General features: G+C 36.3%; 1 protein-coding gene across 1 annotated transcript in view; it reads left to right on the plus strand.

Moving 5' to 3' along the window:
* The window catches only part of ADAM22 (ADAM metallopeptidase domain 22), a 2,281,988-nt gene that overhangs the window by 1,978,031 nt on the left and 285,624 nt on the right, over positions 1–18,333 (plus strand). Inside the window, exon 26 of the mRNA XM_044066314.1 lies at positions 497–514. Coding sequence (XP_043922249.1) covers positions 497–514 — 18 coding nt within the window. The remainder of the gene's footprint in view (positions 1–496; positions 515–18,333) is intronic.

The following is an 18,333-nucleotide window of genomic DNA, read 5'->3' on the forward strand; positions in this document are numbered from 1 at the left end:
CTTTCCACACCACTTTTAGATACTGTTCTCCATTATAATGAGATTTTATTTTATTTTACTTTTGATAGGGATTAAAGCGGCATACTCATATTAAGGTTTCTGTGTGTGGCCAAATTGTTGTGCAGCAGAAACATAATTGTTACAAGATGACTTAGTGATATTATTGATTAAACACAAAATGCATTTGTCAGAAAAGCAGACTTCCTGGTTTCTCTGCATGCTGCAGTATTATTGTGAGTATTCATTTTTAGATGCACATCCTACACTTTTAGTAGTCTTTGCTGGGACTGATTCATTTTAAAAGGAACATGGTTTCAGAATTCCTCACTTACTTTAACAAAAATATCTAAATGATTATCAGCCATATGTTGTAAGATTTAATTTTTACCCCAGCATGTCCATGGCATTTGTTTTGCTGCTGCTGTTTCATAAGAATGTTGTAGTCAGCATATTCTGACTTTTTATTTTTATTTTTTCTGTTTTTCTCTTTGGGAAGGAACTATCGTGATCAGAGGTATGTAGAAGAGGAAGAAATAAAAAAGTAAATAAATGAAAATTCTTATTTTACTTCTTAAACTGTTAAATTATATTTTCTAGATCTAATTATGACTCATTTTTGGAAAGCATGATTTACTTAACACTGTATATTCTCAGTTATATTTGCCAGAGCTTTACTGTTAGTGATCACTTCTTTCTTTAGTGTTATGATATTGACATGAACACGTGAGCGTTATTGCTTAAAATTCACCTGCCTTTTCTTTATTTGTTTCATACTCTGACTTTCTGTCTCACAACTCCTCCTACAACAGTTTTAGCCTATTAAATCTATTTGTCAATAATTGTTTAACCCATCATAACTGTACTCCTAGTAACTATTGTTTATTTAGCTTTGTATTATGTGTATGTATACTTAATTAGTTAATTAGATGTGTGGGTGGAGCTTTTCTCCCTAGGTCTCCACTGAAAAAGGGCTTTGGCCCAGCTGAACTAACCCAGTCAACAAATGTCAAATAAATAAATAAAAAGTACATTATAAATTAATCATCAGTATATTGTAATTTGGATTGTAACTGAAAGAGATGTTTCTGTTTTCTAACTCCTGTATACTCATAATCCAACCTAATATATGTTTATGTGAATACTGTTCTTTGAGAAATTCAAGGCTTAATTTTATTGTCAGTTGCAGCCTTATTGGCCATTTCACAGAACTGTATATTTCTCTGTGCTGGAGAGCATCCATTCATTTTTCTGATAACTCTCTTCATTCTTAAATGTTTGTGGGAAGGGTTAAGCTTAACCAGTGGGCACAAGGTACTAAAACCTTTTTCTGGACAGGGCAGCAGTTTATTACACAATACCAGTTCTGTCTCAGTCACATGACACAGACACACAACTTTGAGCAATTTAGTGAATGCAAATTTACAAACTATGTGTCTGTGTTAAATTACAGAGAGAAAGAGAGAGAGAGAGAAAACCTTGGTTTCATATCGATGTCTTAACATTTATTCATTCATTTTGAAAGTGGAGTTTGGAATGATTGCACATTAAAGGGCTGATACTCCATGCAGAACTATCAGTGTACCAGTAATTGCACAGATAATGCTTGCAGTCCATGCTGCTGGTCAGCACTGCAGGTGAATCCTTGGGGTCCCCTCTGTGGTTTGATGTTGAGAATGCTGTATATTCTGTATCATTACAATCACCTGGAGGCATGTGCCACTATTAGTACTTCATTGTATTGTGCGCAGAGTCCTCTACTTACAAAGTGCTTTTGTTTACAGATAACCTGCAACTAAAGTCACATTTACAGGAGCTGCACACTTTGCAATACTATTTGTTTTCCTACATTTTGGCTTTCTTATTAAATAATCACTGTATCTTTTTATAGTAAATGCTTCACGACCTTTATACCAGTGAGGTGCAGAGTGATTGCTGAGTCGTACTTTGAATGACGTTCTAACATGGAGGTTATACCCGAGTTATCTCTTGCCCTCTCGATATAAGATTTCTGCACTGGTGATCCTTTTCTTACAGTGAAAGCTGGCATTTAGAGACCAGATAACGGCTTGCTCTTTACTCTGTTTACCAATTGTAAGTCACTCTGATTTATTTGCCTTTGTCATGAGAAAGGAGGCTCTTTTGTTTTTTTAACAAGTTCCTCCCTGTCCAGTATATGTGCACTGCAGGAATGAAAATGGCATATGTGCAAGGAGTTTGCTTTTAGACTGCTTATGTCCTGTAATCCTGTAAAGTGCTTAACACGTGACTGTTTGAATTGAGTGAATCTCTTATCCCATCACTTTTTCCATGCAAAGACCCCTCCTGTTCACACTCAAGAAATGCTGCACTGTACAACGTACAAGGCTGATAAATAAGTACATTCTTTAAGCTCAGCACTGAGGCAAACTGAACACCTGCAAAGTTAAGTGCTTATGCTGTTTTCCTATTCATGGAAGTAACTACCTTATGTTTTTAGAGTTACTAACATAGTGATCTGGCAGAATGCAATGCTAATTGCATGGTGTTGTGTTAATGTTAAATACTCTGTATAGTTATGTGCAAGCTGTAGATGGTCACTAACTGTGCCTTATACTAAGAGCAAAAACAGTGTTCAGCTAAATGTGATGGCTGTGGAGGACGTGCAGCAGAACACAATCTACTTATTCAGCCAAGTGTCTGCATTTAAATGTGGTGGGAAAAATTCTAGATGATGATGGGTGAGAATATGCCATTACACAATGCTTCCCAGAGAGAAAGGCACTAATGTCACATGTAACAGAATCCTGCCTCACTAGCCATGGTACCACCACAAAGTTTATGATTCATAGACATGGCCTGATACTGAAAAGTCTTTAATATGCTCAGTAATATGCTGACTGCACTCTGCTATGGATAAAGTGTGACCAGCATGCAGTTAGGTAGGGTACCATAGCGTATGCGAGATACCCTGAATGTAGGTAGTGGCCATGTGATACGGCAAATGCAGGATAGCTTGTCATCGGTATACATCAGAAGGACCTGTGTCTGTGTGTGCTTTACCCCACATAGTCATGGTTATAATACCTGCCATGTTAAACTGTTATGAATGTGCACAATGTGTACCTAAGCAGGGTAACACAACAGTGTAGCCTGCAATGGTAGCATCTTTACGTCCTCTGCATCATGGCACAAATCTGTAAATGTATTTTTCAGATTATAAACTACGCTATACAGCTGTGCTTGTGCTATTGTTAGCTCATACAGCCTTTGAGTACACAGCTACTATATTTCCCATAAAGACACTCATGGTGGATTTTTTTTATTTTTTATTTATGCTTTGTTGACCAGGTTAGTCCTTAGTAGCCAGTATCCTGTTTTCAGGGGGAGACCCAAGATTAATCATTTTTTTAAAAAACTTCTTTGGATTTGTCTACTTCTCCATATAAAGCAAAGTTATCTGGACAAACGTTTGAGTAACCACAAATTCTCCCAGTTTAGATACCTTGTCCCCGTAGATACGGACAACATGTAAATGCTCTGCTCATGACATGGCTGCTCATACTTAAATACAAGGGCTTAAAACATTATTGGACTATACGGCTAAGCTTCTGAAGATCCTTGCAAATCAGTAGCTTAGTAAGTACCTATTATATTCATACTGGCTAGGGAAAATTTGGCCAGGGCACTTGGGAACTTCCCCTACTCTTTTTCCAGTAAGTACCATGGACTCCTTTACAGCCACCTGTACTATCTCCAGCTCAAGTAGATGGTACCTTGGATTAATGTAACCAACAAAGAAAGCTGTATAATCCAAGAGGAGATGAGGGACCAAGTGTATGTGAAACACAAGCACAATGTAATCCAAACACACAAAAATTACATAAACACTGGTTGCTTTCATCCTAAATACAATACAGGACTTCATCAGAACTATCAGTCTGAGCAAATTAACCCTCCTAAATAACTTAGAAAAGGATTGAAATCACCTGGACTAAGTTATTTAAAGGTATATACATGCTTAAGTAAAGTATATTGTAAGCATAATGAATACATGTTTAAAATAGAAATACAGTACAAAAAATCCATTAACTATTAATCTAAATATAAAATCATGTTAATAATCATGTATATCTCTATATTAAATACATTTTTTTACATTTATGTATAAAAATAATCGAGTGTGTGTAAAGATGAATGAAGGTTGATTTGATATAATGACATTCCAAAAATATAAACAGAAACATGAAATAATAGGCAATATTCGTATCAAAAATATTTATTAATAATAGAAAAAAATCTTAAAAAATATTTTGCATGTATTAAAATATGTTAAAATGTACATTATAAGAGAAGTATAACCTGATAAAGACGATAGCGGACCACCACGAAAAATAAAAATATTTTAATGTAGACAAGATAAGCGCTTTCGCGTACATCACAGGTACGCTTCATCAGATCTCAATTAACCAAGCAAAAGCTGACATTATAAACATTATCATTAATTGAAAACACTCAGGAACAAATAATTAATTAATCAAGTGATTTAAAGTTATACCCCAAGTTCCCACAATATATATACTCGCATAGTAACATTTCATGTACTAGAACCCAGAACCCACAAAAATCAAGTCATAAAAATTCTCAAACTGAATGTATTCATAATGAATACTAACAATAATCATAATAATAATGAAAAATAAGTTGATGTTTTATGAATGACATAATTCTATCTGCATGTATAAATAAATACCTAGATATATTACTATGCTATGGATAGCATGTATAAATCTGATTTTATATATATATATATATATATATATATATATAGTGCCTACATAAAATCAATGTAAAAACATAAATAGTGTAACAAAAATGTTAACTAAATAAAATTCTTAAATGCTCTAAAAAAGGTGCTACCACCTATTTCTGTTATACGTGAAGACATAAATAACCAAGTCAAACTCATATTAATATATATATCCAAGACCATAATAAGCCTAAAAACCAGAATCTGATGTTAGTATTAAGCACATCTATCTCATCTGAAACTACTAAACCTTTATTTCAATTTACGTGCTTCAAGTAAGGGTTTGATGGTAATGGATTGATTAAGACCTGGATCCTGGTGTGTTCGTAGCTTGAATATCCATTCAGGTTCTACTTTTTCCAGATGGTTCATGTTATTTCCACCTCTCTTATTGGGGGGTACTATTTGCAGTACTCTGAATTTAAAGCTATGTCCTAAATGGGACATAGAGTGCTTGGCTAAAGCATTACGTTGGTCAGATTTCCTGATGTCATATGTGTGGTTATATATCCTGTCCTTCAGTCTCCTGGTTGTCATGCCTACATAAAAAGCATGGCATAGATCACAATTAGCTAAATATATCAAATTTGTGTCCTCACAGGAGGCAAAAAACCTTGGCTCAAATTTGTAATTCTGTGTCGGATGTATAAAGATCTGTTCTCTAGTGATCATTCCACACATATTGCATTTACCACATGGAAAGGTTCCAAGTAATTTAGGGTATCTAAGTTGCCTAACTTCGGGGTTGGTATGTTCAATACATAATAGCCTCTTCAGGTTTTTACTATTTCTGTAGGTGAAACTCGGTCTTACACCTACTACCTTTGCTATGTCCATATCTACTGTAAGTATATGCCAATTTTTAGATATTATTCTGGTAATCTCCTTATTGTCATTCGTAAATCTTGTAATGAAAGTTACTTTGGAATCATTCTTTGTTTTATATACTCTCTTTTGACTAGTAGATTTCTGTTTTATACTATGAAGAGGTTCATTTAATATTGAGTTTCTAATATCTCTAACCATAATGCTGTTATAGCCTCTCTCTATAAATAAGTCTTCCATAAGGTCTGCTTCTTCCTTCAGAATCATAGGATCTTTACATAATCTGGAGAGCCTAATAAATTGGCTTTTAACAATATTAGGAAATGTGAATCTAGGATGCATACTGTTAAAATAAAGTAAGGTATTTTTCCAACAAGATTTTCTAAATAATGAAGTGGCTATATGGTTTTGTTCATCTCTCTTAATGGTAATGTCTAAGAAATCAATACTATGTCTAGAAGACTCCAAGGTAAATCTCAAAAATTCAGTCGTGGATTCTAAATATTGAATGAACTCATTCATTTCATTCATCGTGTCATTCCAAAAAAGTAGTATGTCATCTACAAACCTCCTATATAATAATATTTTGGAATAATATTTACTGTTAAAAAGATATGTTCTTTCCCATTGGTAGACAACTAAATTCGCATATGTATTGGCGCATGGGGTGCCCATGGCAACATCCCATCTCTGTAGATATAATTTGTTGTTGAACATAAAGACATTATTGGATAAAACCATGTCCAATAAAGCGCCAATTAATATTTGTTCGTCATTAGTAAACTCCGTAGTATGACTCAATAATTCCCTAATTGCTTGCAGGCCATAATCATTAGGAATAGAAGTAAATAAGCTTTTTACATCCAGAGTAACTAGCATACATGTATCAGGTAAACCATCCTTAAAAAGTAGATCCAATGTATCTATAAGTTGATATGTGTCCCTTAGTATCGATGGAATATTCTTAATCAATGGACTCAATTTCCTCTCTTTGTAAATGGAAACCGTCTCAGTTACCCAGCCTTCACCTAGTACTATAGGTCTCATTGGTAAAGGAAAGATGTTTTTATGTATCTTGGGTAGGCCTTTGATATAGGGTATGCGAGGATATTCAACTAGAAAGTATAAATACAAATCACGGTTGATTTGTCTGCACATCAACAAATCATACAGGTCATTGTATATCTCATTTACTATCTTTTCTAACTTATCCTGATTAATTTCGCTATAAGTATCTACATCTTGTAGCATTTTAAGCATAGTGTCATTATAGTCTTTCGTATTCATCAGTACGATCCCGCCCCCCTTATCTGTAGGCTTAATAACTAATTCTGTATTATTACATAAAGCATGTAAAGAATACCATTCTTCTTTACTTGTATTATGAAATAAACATTTATGTGCATGTCCTAAAAAATATGTGTAGAAATCATTCTCACACGTTTTCATAAAATAATCAAGATGAGCTGGTGGTGTAGGTATAAACATGCTTTTACGTTTAAAGTTAAGTATTGAAACGTTATCACAATTGTCATGTGCATCAGTAGAAAACAATAATTTCAGGGATACTGAGCGTCCAAACAATCTTAAATCCATTAATAGTTCACTCAAGCTACTCGTTTGTGATGGAATATATGATAACCCTTTGTTCAAGAGTAAAAAGTCAGTTGAAACATCAAACCTGGAAAAATTAAATACTAAGTCTTTCATTCTCTCGTCCGTCTTCTCTGAACAGGATTCTCACCTGAGTACTTCCTCTTTCTGCGGCCCCGGTTGTTGGACCTGCTTCTCGATGCTAACCGCGTCTGGACTGGAAGAGGTAAAAAACGCTCCATGTTCCCCATAAACAGCTTCGGTTTCGCTCCCAAAGTATTTTCTTTTTTCTTGGCTACAAAAGCTTGTTGGTTCAGTGGGGGTGTGTCTTTCCTCTCACTAATGCTTGATTCACCACTTCCTGGTGGTGACATAATCACAGTCCCCGCGTGAATCATATCAACTACTGAAATAGCATTTAAAGGGCCAGACACATTCCCAGATGGTAATTCATTGGGGCTATTATCAAATAAATTTGCATTAGGAGATTTCTGTTGTGTTGAATCACGATTATTATTTCTCGGCCATATAAACACTTGGCCCATAGAGAAATCTTTATAGTCCCGCTGAAGTTTACGGTGTTTAATCTGTTGTAACTTATCGCTGTATGCAGCTATTTGAGAATACAAATTCTCAAGCCTTCTTTCATAAATTGCTCCTTTAAATCTCTCACATATATCTTTGTTCAAAGCCTCTGCTTTCATGTTGAGTTCTACTTCAATCGGTGTAAAATAGTCAATAAGTAATTTGATATAACTGTTGCTGAGTTCGATGTTCAATTTTTGCCATCTCCTCAGTAACTCAGGATGGCTCTCGCCATAGGAAGGCATGCATAATACCCTCATCCCACGGGGAATGACATTAAAATGCAGGCATGCTTCCATATGGCGTCTCTGCCATAAAAGTCTTTGTAATCTATACAAGCTATTTTCCAGGTCTCTACTCAATGTGTTAAATTCATTTAAATTTTCCACAGTGCCTGTTTTTGGAACTAATGTTGGTTGTTTTAGTTCTAAACTGAGTAGAGAATTATTTCGCTGTTCAGTAATACAATTCCATCTCCAGTTCAGGTCTCTCCCTTTTGGATTATAGTCTAGTTCAACGGTAGTAATATCCATCGTGTGGTAGCTTCGTTAGCAAACACAAAAATAAATCAATGCCAAAAGGTAAAACGCTGCTACCTGAAGGTCCACCTTCGTAAAAAATATGTAAAGTATAACCTGATAAAGACAATAGCGGACCACCACGAAAAATAAAAATATTTTAATGTAGACAAGATAAGCGCTTTCGCGTACATCACAGGTACGCTTCATCAGATCTCAATTAACCAAGCAAAAGCTGACATTATAAACATTATCATTAATTGAAAACACTCAGGAACAAATAATTAATTAATCAAGTGATTTAAAGTTATACCCCAAGTTCCTACAATATATATACTCGCATAGTAACATTTCATGTAATAGAACCCAGAACCCACAAAAATCAAGTCATAAAAATTCTCAAACTGAATGTATTCATAATGAATACTAACAATAATCATAATAATAATGAAAAATAAGTTGATGTTTTATGAATAACATAATTCTATCTGCATGTATAAATAAATACCTAGATATATTACTATGCTTTGGATAGCATGTATAAATTGATTATATATATATATATATATATATATATATATATATATATATATATATATATATATATATATACAGTGCCTACATAAAATCAATGTAAAAACATAAATAGTGTAACAAAAATGTTAACTAAATAAAATTCTTAAATACTCTAAAAAAGGTGCTACCACCTATTTCTGTTATACGTGAAGACATAAATAACCAAGTCAAACTCATATTAATATATATATCTAAGACCATAATAAGCCTAAAAACCAGAATCTGATGTTAGTATTAAGCACATCTATCTCATCTGAAACTACTAAACCTTTATTTCAATTTACGTGCTTCAAGTAAGGGTTTGATGGTAATGGATTGATTAAGACCTGGATCCTGGTGTGCTTGTAGCTTGAATATCAATTCAAGTTCTACTTTTTCCAGATGGTTCATGTTATTTCCACCTCTCTTATTGGGGGGTACTATTTGCAGTACTCTGAATTTAAAGCTATGTCCTAAATGGGACATAGAGTGCTTGGCTAAAGCATTACGTTGGTCAGATTTCCTGATGTCATATGTGTGGTTATATATCCTGTCCTTCAGTCTCCTGGTTGTCATGCCTACATAAAAAGCATGGCATAGATCACAATTAGCTAAATATATCAAATTTGTGTCCTCACAGGAGGCAAAAAACCTTGGCTCAAATTTGTAATTCTGTGTCAGATGTATAAAAATCTGTTCTGTAGTGATCATTCCACACATATTGCATTTACCACATGGAAAGGTTCCAAGTAATTTAGGGTATCTAAGTTGCCTAACTTCGGGGTTGGTATGTTCAATACATAATATAGCCTCTTCAGGTTTTTACTGTTTCTGTAGCTGAAACTCGGTCTTACACCTACTACCTTTGCTATGTCCATATCTACTGTAAGTATATGCCAATTTTTAGATATTATTCTGGTAATCTCCTTATTGTCATTCATGAATCTTGTAATGAAAGTTACTTTGGAATCATTCTTTGTTTTATATACTCTCTTTTGACTAGTAGATTTCTGTTTTATACTATGAAGAGGTTCATTTAATATTGAGTTTCTAATATCTCTAACCATAATGCTGTTATAGCCTCTCTTTATAAATAAGTCTTCCATAAGGTCTGCTTCTTCCTTCAGAATCATAGGATCTTTACATAATCTGGAGAGCCTAATAAATTGGCTTTTAACAATATTAGGAAATGTCAATCTAGGATGCATACTGTTAAAATAAAGTAAGGTATTTTTCCAACAAGATTTTCTAAATAATGTAGTGGCTATATGGTTTTGTTCATCTCTCTTAATGGTAATGTCTAAGAAATCAATACTATGTCTAGAAGACTCCAAGGTAAATCTCAAAAATTCAGTCGTGGATTCTAAATATTGAACAAACTCATTCAGTTCATTCATCGTGTCATTCCAAAAAAGTAGTATGTCGTCTACAAACCTCCTATATAATAATATTTTGGAATAATATTTACTGTTAAAAAGATGTGTTCTTTCCCATTGGTAGACAACTAAATTTGCATATGTATTGGCGCATGGGGTGCCCATGGCAACACCCCATCTCTGTAGATATAATTTGTTGTTGAACATAAAGACATTATTGGATAAGTTATTGGATTAATCATTTTTTTAAAAAACGTCTTTGGAATTGTCTACTTCTCCATATAAAGCAAAGTTATCTGGACAAACGTTTGAGTAACCACAAATTCTCCCAGTTTAGATACCTTGTCCCCATGGATACGGACAACATGTAAATGCTCTGCTCATGACATGGCTGCTCATACTTAAATACAAGGGCTTAAAACATTATTGGACTGTACGGCTAAGCTTCTGAAGATCCTTGCAAATCAATAGCTTAGTAAGTACCTATTATATACATACTGGCTAGGGAAAATTTGGCCAGGGCACTTGGGAACTTCCCCTACTCTTTTTCCAGTAAGTATCATGGACTCTTTTACAGCCACCTGTACTATCACCAGCTCAGGTAGATGGTACCTTGGATTAATGTAACCAACAAAGAAAGCTGTATAATCCAAGAGGAGATGAAGGACCAAGTGTATGCGAAACACAAGCACAATGTAATCCAAACACATAAAAATTACATAAACATTGGTTGCTTTCATCCTAAATACAATACAGGACTTCATCAGAACTATCAGTCTAAGCAAATTAACCCTCCTAAATAACTTAGAAAAGGATTGAAATCACCTGGACTAAGTTATTTAAAGGTGTATACATGCTTAAGTAAAGTATATTGTAAACATAATGAAGACATGTTTAAAATAGAAATACAGTACAAAAAATCCATTAACTATTAATCTAAATATAAAATCATGTTAATAATCATGTATATCTCTATATTAAATACATTTTTTTACATTTATGTATAAAAATAATCAAGTGTGTGTTAAGATGAATGAAGGTTGATTTGATATAATGACATTCCAAAAATATAAACAGAAACATGAAATAATAGGCAATATTTGTATCAAAAATATTTATTAAAAATAGAAAAAATATATTAAAAAATATTTTGCATGTATTAAAATGTTAAAATGTACATTATAAGAGAAGGTGCTAAAAAGTTCTAAGCCCAGCCAACTTTATAAATTCTGAGCATTATTTTGCCTCTGTAGCTGAAAAAAGGGTTATTTCATCTTGTAAAGTGCCAATTTTTAGAATCATAATGCTACATTTTGACATTGTTTCAAATCATTGATTGAACCATGTTAACAAAAAGTGTGGAATTTTCAAGAGTGAAACTCCGAGCCATGATGAAATTCCTATCTCTGCAGAAGAAAACTGCAAAGGAAATCCATCAATGCATGATGCAAACATTGAGTGACAAGTGCCTTTCTTACTCAGCTGTGAAGAAGTGGTGTTCAAACTTTCAGCATGGAGATTTTGAGTCCGAAGATACAGCAAGGTCTGGGAGGCCTCAAACGGTGTCAACCCCTGAAATTATTTTGGCAGATCAGTGGATATCAGCTAAAAAAATTGCTGAGACACTGCAGATATCCATGGAACATTTTGGGTTTATAATCCATTAGCAGCTGGGTATACAGAAGCTCTCAGCCAAGTGGGTGTCCAAATGTTTGAATGCCAGTGAGAAAAGACATCGAGTGGATTCTTCTAAGTTGATTTTGTGGCATTTTAGTCGAGCTGGTGCCATCTTTTTGTAACAACTAGTTACTGTTGATGAAACATGGTTACACCACCATGATCCTGAGACAAAACAACAGTCCATGCAATGGCAGCACTCTGGTTCACTAGGGCCAAAGAAGTTCAAGACCCAAACATCAGCAGGAAAGGTCATGGCCACAGTGTTTTGGGATCAGGAAGGCACTGTAATGACTGACTATCTTCCAAGGGACCAGTTAATTCAGAATACTACTCTAACTTGTTGTGATGATTAAAGGAGGCATTTGATGTAAGCTAGCCCTTTCTTAAATAAATGTATACAAAAGTATCAGAGTCCAAGAGTAGAGCTGCTCCCTATATAAAAATAGATCATTATCTGGTTGGTTTGTTCTATGAAAATTGTTTATATTTAGTACATTTATCCTTGGCATTGTGATTCTGGTAATTACAGAAAAGTCTGACAAGGACTAGCTCACGTACATAGTAACAGATAAATACAAAAACAGAAAAAATAGACATTTGAGTTTAAGAAACTACATCAAGAAGTTATGACGTGAGATATTTGTATTAATCTGCTTTATCTTTCGTGCCTAGGTGCATTGCTGAAAATGTTAAAACTTTTGCATTTTGAAACATTTTCTCCAGAAGGTTTTGTTAAGCTTGTTAGTAAAAACACAAGAATAGTGATCAATAGTTGGACTCTGCAATGGAGGACACTGTCTTATTTGGCAATAGTACATTCCTGAGTTTAATTACTACAGAAAGCTATGATTTGTGAGAGTGGCCAGTTACTTTAATATGTTTTGTGTTTTTATGCCAGGATGATCTGCCAACAGTTTGAATGCTTTTGCACTTTATCTTCTCCCTATGTTCCTGACATAGTAGGATAGAGTACAAGCATAGTAAGCACTAATTGGAGTCTTGGACTGAATGCTACTGCCCTCTTTAAGAGTACTACATATGTTAAGCACATTTACCCAGTCACGTTATAGTCCAGGTCCCCTTTGTCTTAAAGTCTTAATAGTAAAATTCTTTTCTACCCCTTTTTCTATTTTGTCTTCTTTAACAGGGAATGGACTGTTTTTACTAAATTTATGGCACTGACCTGTGGCTTGCATTGGGACTGATTGTTTTCTTTTGCTTGGCTGCCCAGTCTGCCTCGTGGCTCATCCTGCTGCATTCACCCTCACTCTGCTTGGGCTCATGCCATTCCCCTACCCTATCCCCAATTCTCACCCACCCCCCACTACACATACTTTTATTCTAATCAAACCAAGCCTGCCCAACCACCTGCACAATCAGCATAAACTACCCTAAACCAATTAATAAAACCTCTCCCATTGTGCTTCCCACTCCAACATCCCTTCATCACTCATCACTGAGTCTAGTGGGAGATGCTTTAGCGGGAACAAGTTGCAGTTTTGTAGAAATAATTTAAAAGTGTCAGTGGAAACATTTATTTTATTACATACTTGTTGGTATAGCACAGTTTTAGTGGGATTGTTATGGTACCTCAGGAGATAGGTTGGTAGGTGGTCACTTAGGCTGTCTGGAAGACATCATGAGTGATGGATAAGAGAGGATTTGTTTGTAAGGGTCCAGTCAAGAATTGACTGTTTGTTGCTGTTTTGTCTACTCTTGGTGTTTGTATTATTTGGGTAAATCTGTGTAAGTTTATGCAGATGGAGGGATTGTCTGAAGGATAAGTTTGCCAGCCAGTATTGAAATCACTTGTTATTATGCTTTCTTGGCTAAATACGATAAATGCACATGAAAGTAGATTTTCTGTGATATTCGGGTTGTTGCCAGGAGGGATCTATATTGATATTAAGACTGTGTGTTTACTGTGGTTAATTATTAGGTGGGAGGCTAATAGTTCTGTGTTATTTAAATCTGGGGGGTTTGTATTTATGTTTATTTGCTGAAGATTAAGTGTGTCTTTTTATATTCTCCTGCATATACTCCTCCACTCCTTACTCCTCCACCCCACTTTTCCAGTCTATCTTGTCTAAGGATGTTACAGCCAGTGGGTAAGATTTTATTATTGTTTGTGGGATTTCAGCCAGGTGTCTGTTAGGACTAGTATGTCAGGGGTGTAGAGAGAGAGTAGCATGGAATTTGCGTGTTTTGTTTAGTAGGCTTCTGAGATTCATGTTAATGAGGAGAATGTCTGAGCTATTTTGGGGTATAATGGTACAGGGCAAGCAGTTAGCTAGTGTTGATGGTTGAGCTGTTTGTTGTGTGCTGAGGAGATCTTGTTGGTAAGTATTAGGGCAGGGGTTAGGGTATGTTGCCACTTAATTGTAAGTCTGATTTTTTATAACAGGATGCTTGATGGAGCTTATCTGATGCTTGGGAGTGTTTAAGCCATGTGTGTACAGACATGTTTGTGTGCAAATATTTGTATGAAAATAGTTCTATTTTAGAAGTGCTGAAGAGTTGTGGTGTTATACAGAAGTTAGTCTGAGAAGTATGAGGTGGGGGTGAGGGAAGGGTAGATTGGATAATGCAGTCGGACCACCCCGGAAAACAAATGTCAAAATAAATATAAATAAATATTTATTATTTATTGGCATTTGATTACCGGAAAGTCTATCCTATTTTTAACAGAGGCCCAGGAAGAAAAGCTCCAAATTATTACAAAACCTTTTAAGAACAATAATTTTACAGCCTTCAAAAATAAAACAAAAACATCTACAGTTTAAATAATTATAACAGATCAGACATTGCTTAAGAATTGATACAAGGTGTATGGCAATCATTTAATATTTAGAGAAATTTTAAACAGTTTGTAGAGAAATTAAAAATAAGTTAGTCTAATACAAATAGATATTACAATATGAAGAGAGGGAAACACAAGTTTATGGTATATTTAGAGAGAAAGTCAGGGAAGTGAATTTGATAGGAGTAAGGAAGTAAGTGAGGAAGGGAGAGTAATGAGGTATAAGGAATGAAAAGGTACTTGTTCACATTTAGGCAGGTCCAGTGTTAGCATTTTGGGGGCTCCCAGCAAATGGCAAGTTGGGGGCCCACCTAGGCACTTTCAGTGTAAGTACCACTCTGTCACTGCCACCCCTCCTAAGTAGTCTGTTATTTCATGCTGCAAACTTTTAGGAGTAGTACACATAGACTGACCTGTAGCTACAATGCTCTTACAATACAACAGGCCTGTGTACCAAACTATATTGGCCCATATCACAAAAGGACATTCACATTTACTGTCATTAAGTTGTAACAATCATACATTACAATGTTTCTATTTAGAGGACTGGGCTTAGGCAAAATGGCACCCTAGGTACTGTTTCAGCCCCCACACACACACACACACACACACACAAACACATATCCTCCTATGCTACCTCTGTTTCCCCCAACTTGGGCTCCCCATAACATACACATTACTTTTTTTTCCTTTTCTCACATTTTACCTTACTCTTTAGCTTTGTCAAGAAGCCATAACTTTCTATATGCTTTGGTGTGCATTTTAAAGTTTTTTATGCAGCCTTTTCATCTAATGATGGCTTGAACAGAAATTGTGTTAATGTTCAGCTTTAGTTTTCCTTGCATCCTTTCAACACACCTTTCCTGACCAACACAAGGGCTAGCTGCCCTTGAGGGCAATTTTAAGCCTAGCCAATTTCCTTTCCAAAGGTAAGAATCAAACCCTGTACCCTGTGTCTGTGAGGCAAAGACCTTAACCATTATACCAACCCCAACCCCAAAAAATAAAAAAACAGTAAAAAACATTTAAGAAATAACTCAATTAAGCTGGTGCCTCCAGAAACCATAGGGGTTATAGATACTCTGGTATGCATTCATAGGTTCATAGGTTGATACTAGGCTATCGGCCCTAGGGCCTATACAAGCCTAGTCATAACAATTCCCTGGATATTTCTTCCCACAATATTTACATCCCTGGACCCCTGTCTAGCAGGGTGACTGCCGTGATCCCCAAGGTGAATTTCCTGTCTCCCATCCAGTTGTCAAGGTTCCTTTTGAAGATGGCCAAGGAGGTGCTCTGCTTGACATGTATGGGCAGTCTATTCCAGAGTATGGGGAGTCTCTGGGTCAGGAGCCTATCCCTCCAGTATGTTTTGTTCATTGTGCTGGCAAGGTTTAGATTCCTGGAGCATGTAGCTCTGAGGGATTGGGATTTCTTTAAGTGGAGCATGTCCAACAGTTCAGGGTTAGACATGGCCTTGTATGTTAAGCAGAGATCACCTCTGAGTAGATGATATGCCACAGAGTATAGCTGGGGTTTTTTTAAATGGTCAGCATAGGGCATCTGCTTTAGACCTGTGATTCTTTTAGTGAGGTATTTCTGTGGCCTTTCCAGCTGTTGCAGATGTCTTGTGAGGTACATACCAAATGGGGTGTTGCACTCTATAATGAGTCTAATGAGGGATGAGTACAGTGGGACAATGACTTCCTTTTTTCTGGATGAAAAGCCCTTAGTGATGAGGTGTGCCACATAGAAGGATTTCCTGACTGCTGTGGTGATGTGGTTATCGAAGGTGAAACCACTGTCCACCTGTGTCCCCAAGTCTCTCATCAGACTTTCAGTGTTTAGTGTACTGCCACCTATGTGGTAATTCATGGGTACATGTTTTTTCCCAAAGGGGATAACTATACATTTCTTGGCATTAAGCTTGAGCCCATGGCTCTGGCACCCAGCATCTGTTTCTGTAAGGCCCTTTTGTAGAATATCCACATCATTTGGGGATTTAATAATGGCTCCCAGTTTGCAGTCATCTGCAAACTTTGTTAGCCAGAGTCCCTTAGTGTTGGCCTGTACTTCAGAGAAGTAGATGCTAAACAAGTGTGGTCCCAGGACTGAACCCTGAGGTACTCCACTTGTCACCTGTCTGGAGCTGGATTTGAAGTCGGCTACTTTTACAGTCTGGGTTCTGTCAGTAAGCTAGTTGGCAACCCATCGAGTGACGTAGGGATTTGTGCCCAGCTTAATAAGTTTACCTATGATTCCAGAGTGGGGGATGGTGTCAAAGGTCTTGGCGAGGTCCAGATAGGCTGTGTGGACCTCCTTACCTTCGTCCACAGCTCTGGAGACTGATTCGAAGAAGTCAGTCAGGTTCAGGAGACAAAATTGGCCCTTCACAAACCCAAACTGAGTGTGGTCCAGTGTTTGTAGTTTGCCAAAGTCTTTGTTTATAAGTTCCATGATAATGCATTCCATGCCCTTGCAGATCAGGCTCATAAGACTGATGGGACAGTAGTTCCCGGGATCCAAGGTGGATCCCCCTTTGTGGAGTGGGATAACTGTAGCTGTGCTCCACTCAGTGGGCACGAAGCCTGAGGTGACGCTATGATTAAACATGACACTTAGGAGAGGTGCCATTTAATTTTGTAGTTCATGTAGTACACAGCCCGGGATGTCATCTGGTCCCTTGGATGCTGTATTCTTAGCTTTGGAGAGTGCTGTTTCTACCTGTGTGGCCGTGATTACTGGAATTTGGCAATCTTTTTGTATTGAGATGGGCCCTTTAGGGGGTGAGAGAGGGGTGAAGTTGGCACTAAATCGATCTGCCAGGCTATTGGCAATATCCTTGGGATCAGTATGTTTAATGCCATTCTGTTGTAGCTCAGAGCAGATCCGAGCATTGCCATATAGACTCTTGACATAACTATAGAATGCCTTGGGGTTGTCTTTGGATACTTTAGCAATTTTATTTTCATAACTTGCTTTGGAGGATTTTATGAGGGATCTCAGCTTCTTACTGAGGCTGGTAGGGGAGTTTTTTGCATCCTGGGATTTTCCTCTTTTCTGCAACAGTTTCTTCCTTCTGTTGTATAGTTTTTTTTTCCCCAACCTTTTAATCCAGTGGTGGCCTAAACAAAATTCATGAGTATGAAAAGAATTTCAGTTTTCTTTCAAGGAAGACCTAAATTCTGCCCAAGGCTTAATGTCCAAAGCTAACAAAATAGTAGCTCACAATAGACTAACAAGAAAATTGTAAGGATACACCATTCCTATTGGGGAGTACTAACTGCCTGTCTGTCTAACCCTCCAAAAAAGAGACTCATTGCCTATGTATCCCTTTGCTGTTAGAGTGAGATGAAAGCAGAGGTTCAAATTGCCGAAGTCATATATTACAAGTGACTGCTGACATACATACATATAGCATGCCCCCTCACAACTCACCCCTAAACCCCAAAGGCAGCCACTTGTATACTTGCCTGATGTGTGATTGTGAGGAAAGTGAAAAAATAATGATGACAGTAATGTATTCTACTTTGTTGCTCCTAGGCAGTACACTGCCCCTACACAAGTTATACTAACCTTCTTTGTATGCCTCTGAGGTCTGTCAGAAAAGTAAAA

The sequence above is a fragment of the Protopterus annectens genome, chromosome 3.part1 (assembly GCF_019279795.1).
Source record: "Protopterus annectens isolate FY-2018-M chromosome 3.part1, PAN1.0, whole genome shotgun sequence".
Lineage (NCBI taxonomy): Eukaryota > Metazoa > Chordata > Ceratodontiformes > Protopteridae > Protopterus > Protopterus annectens.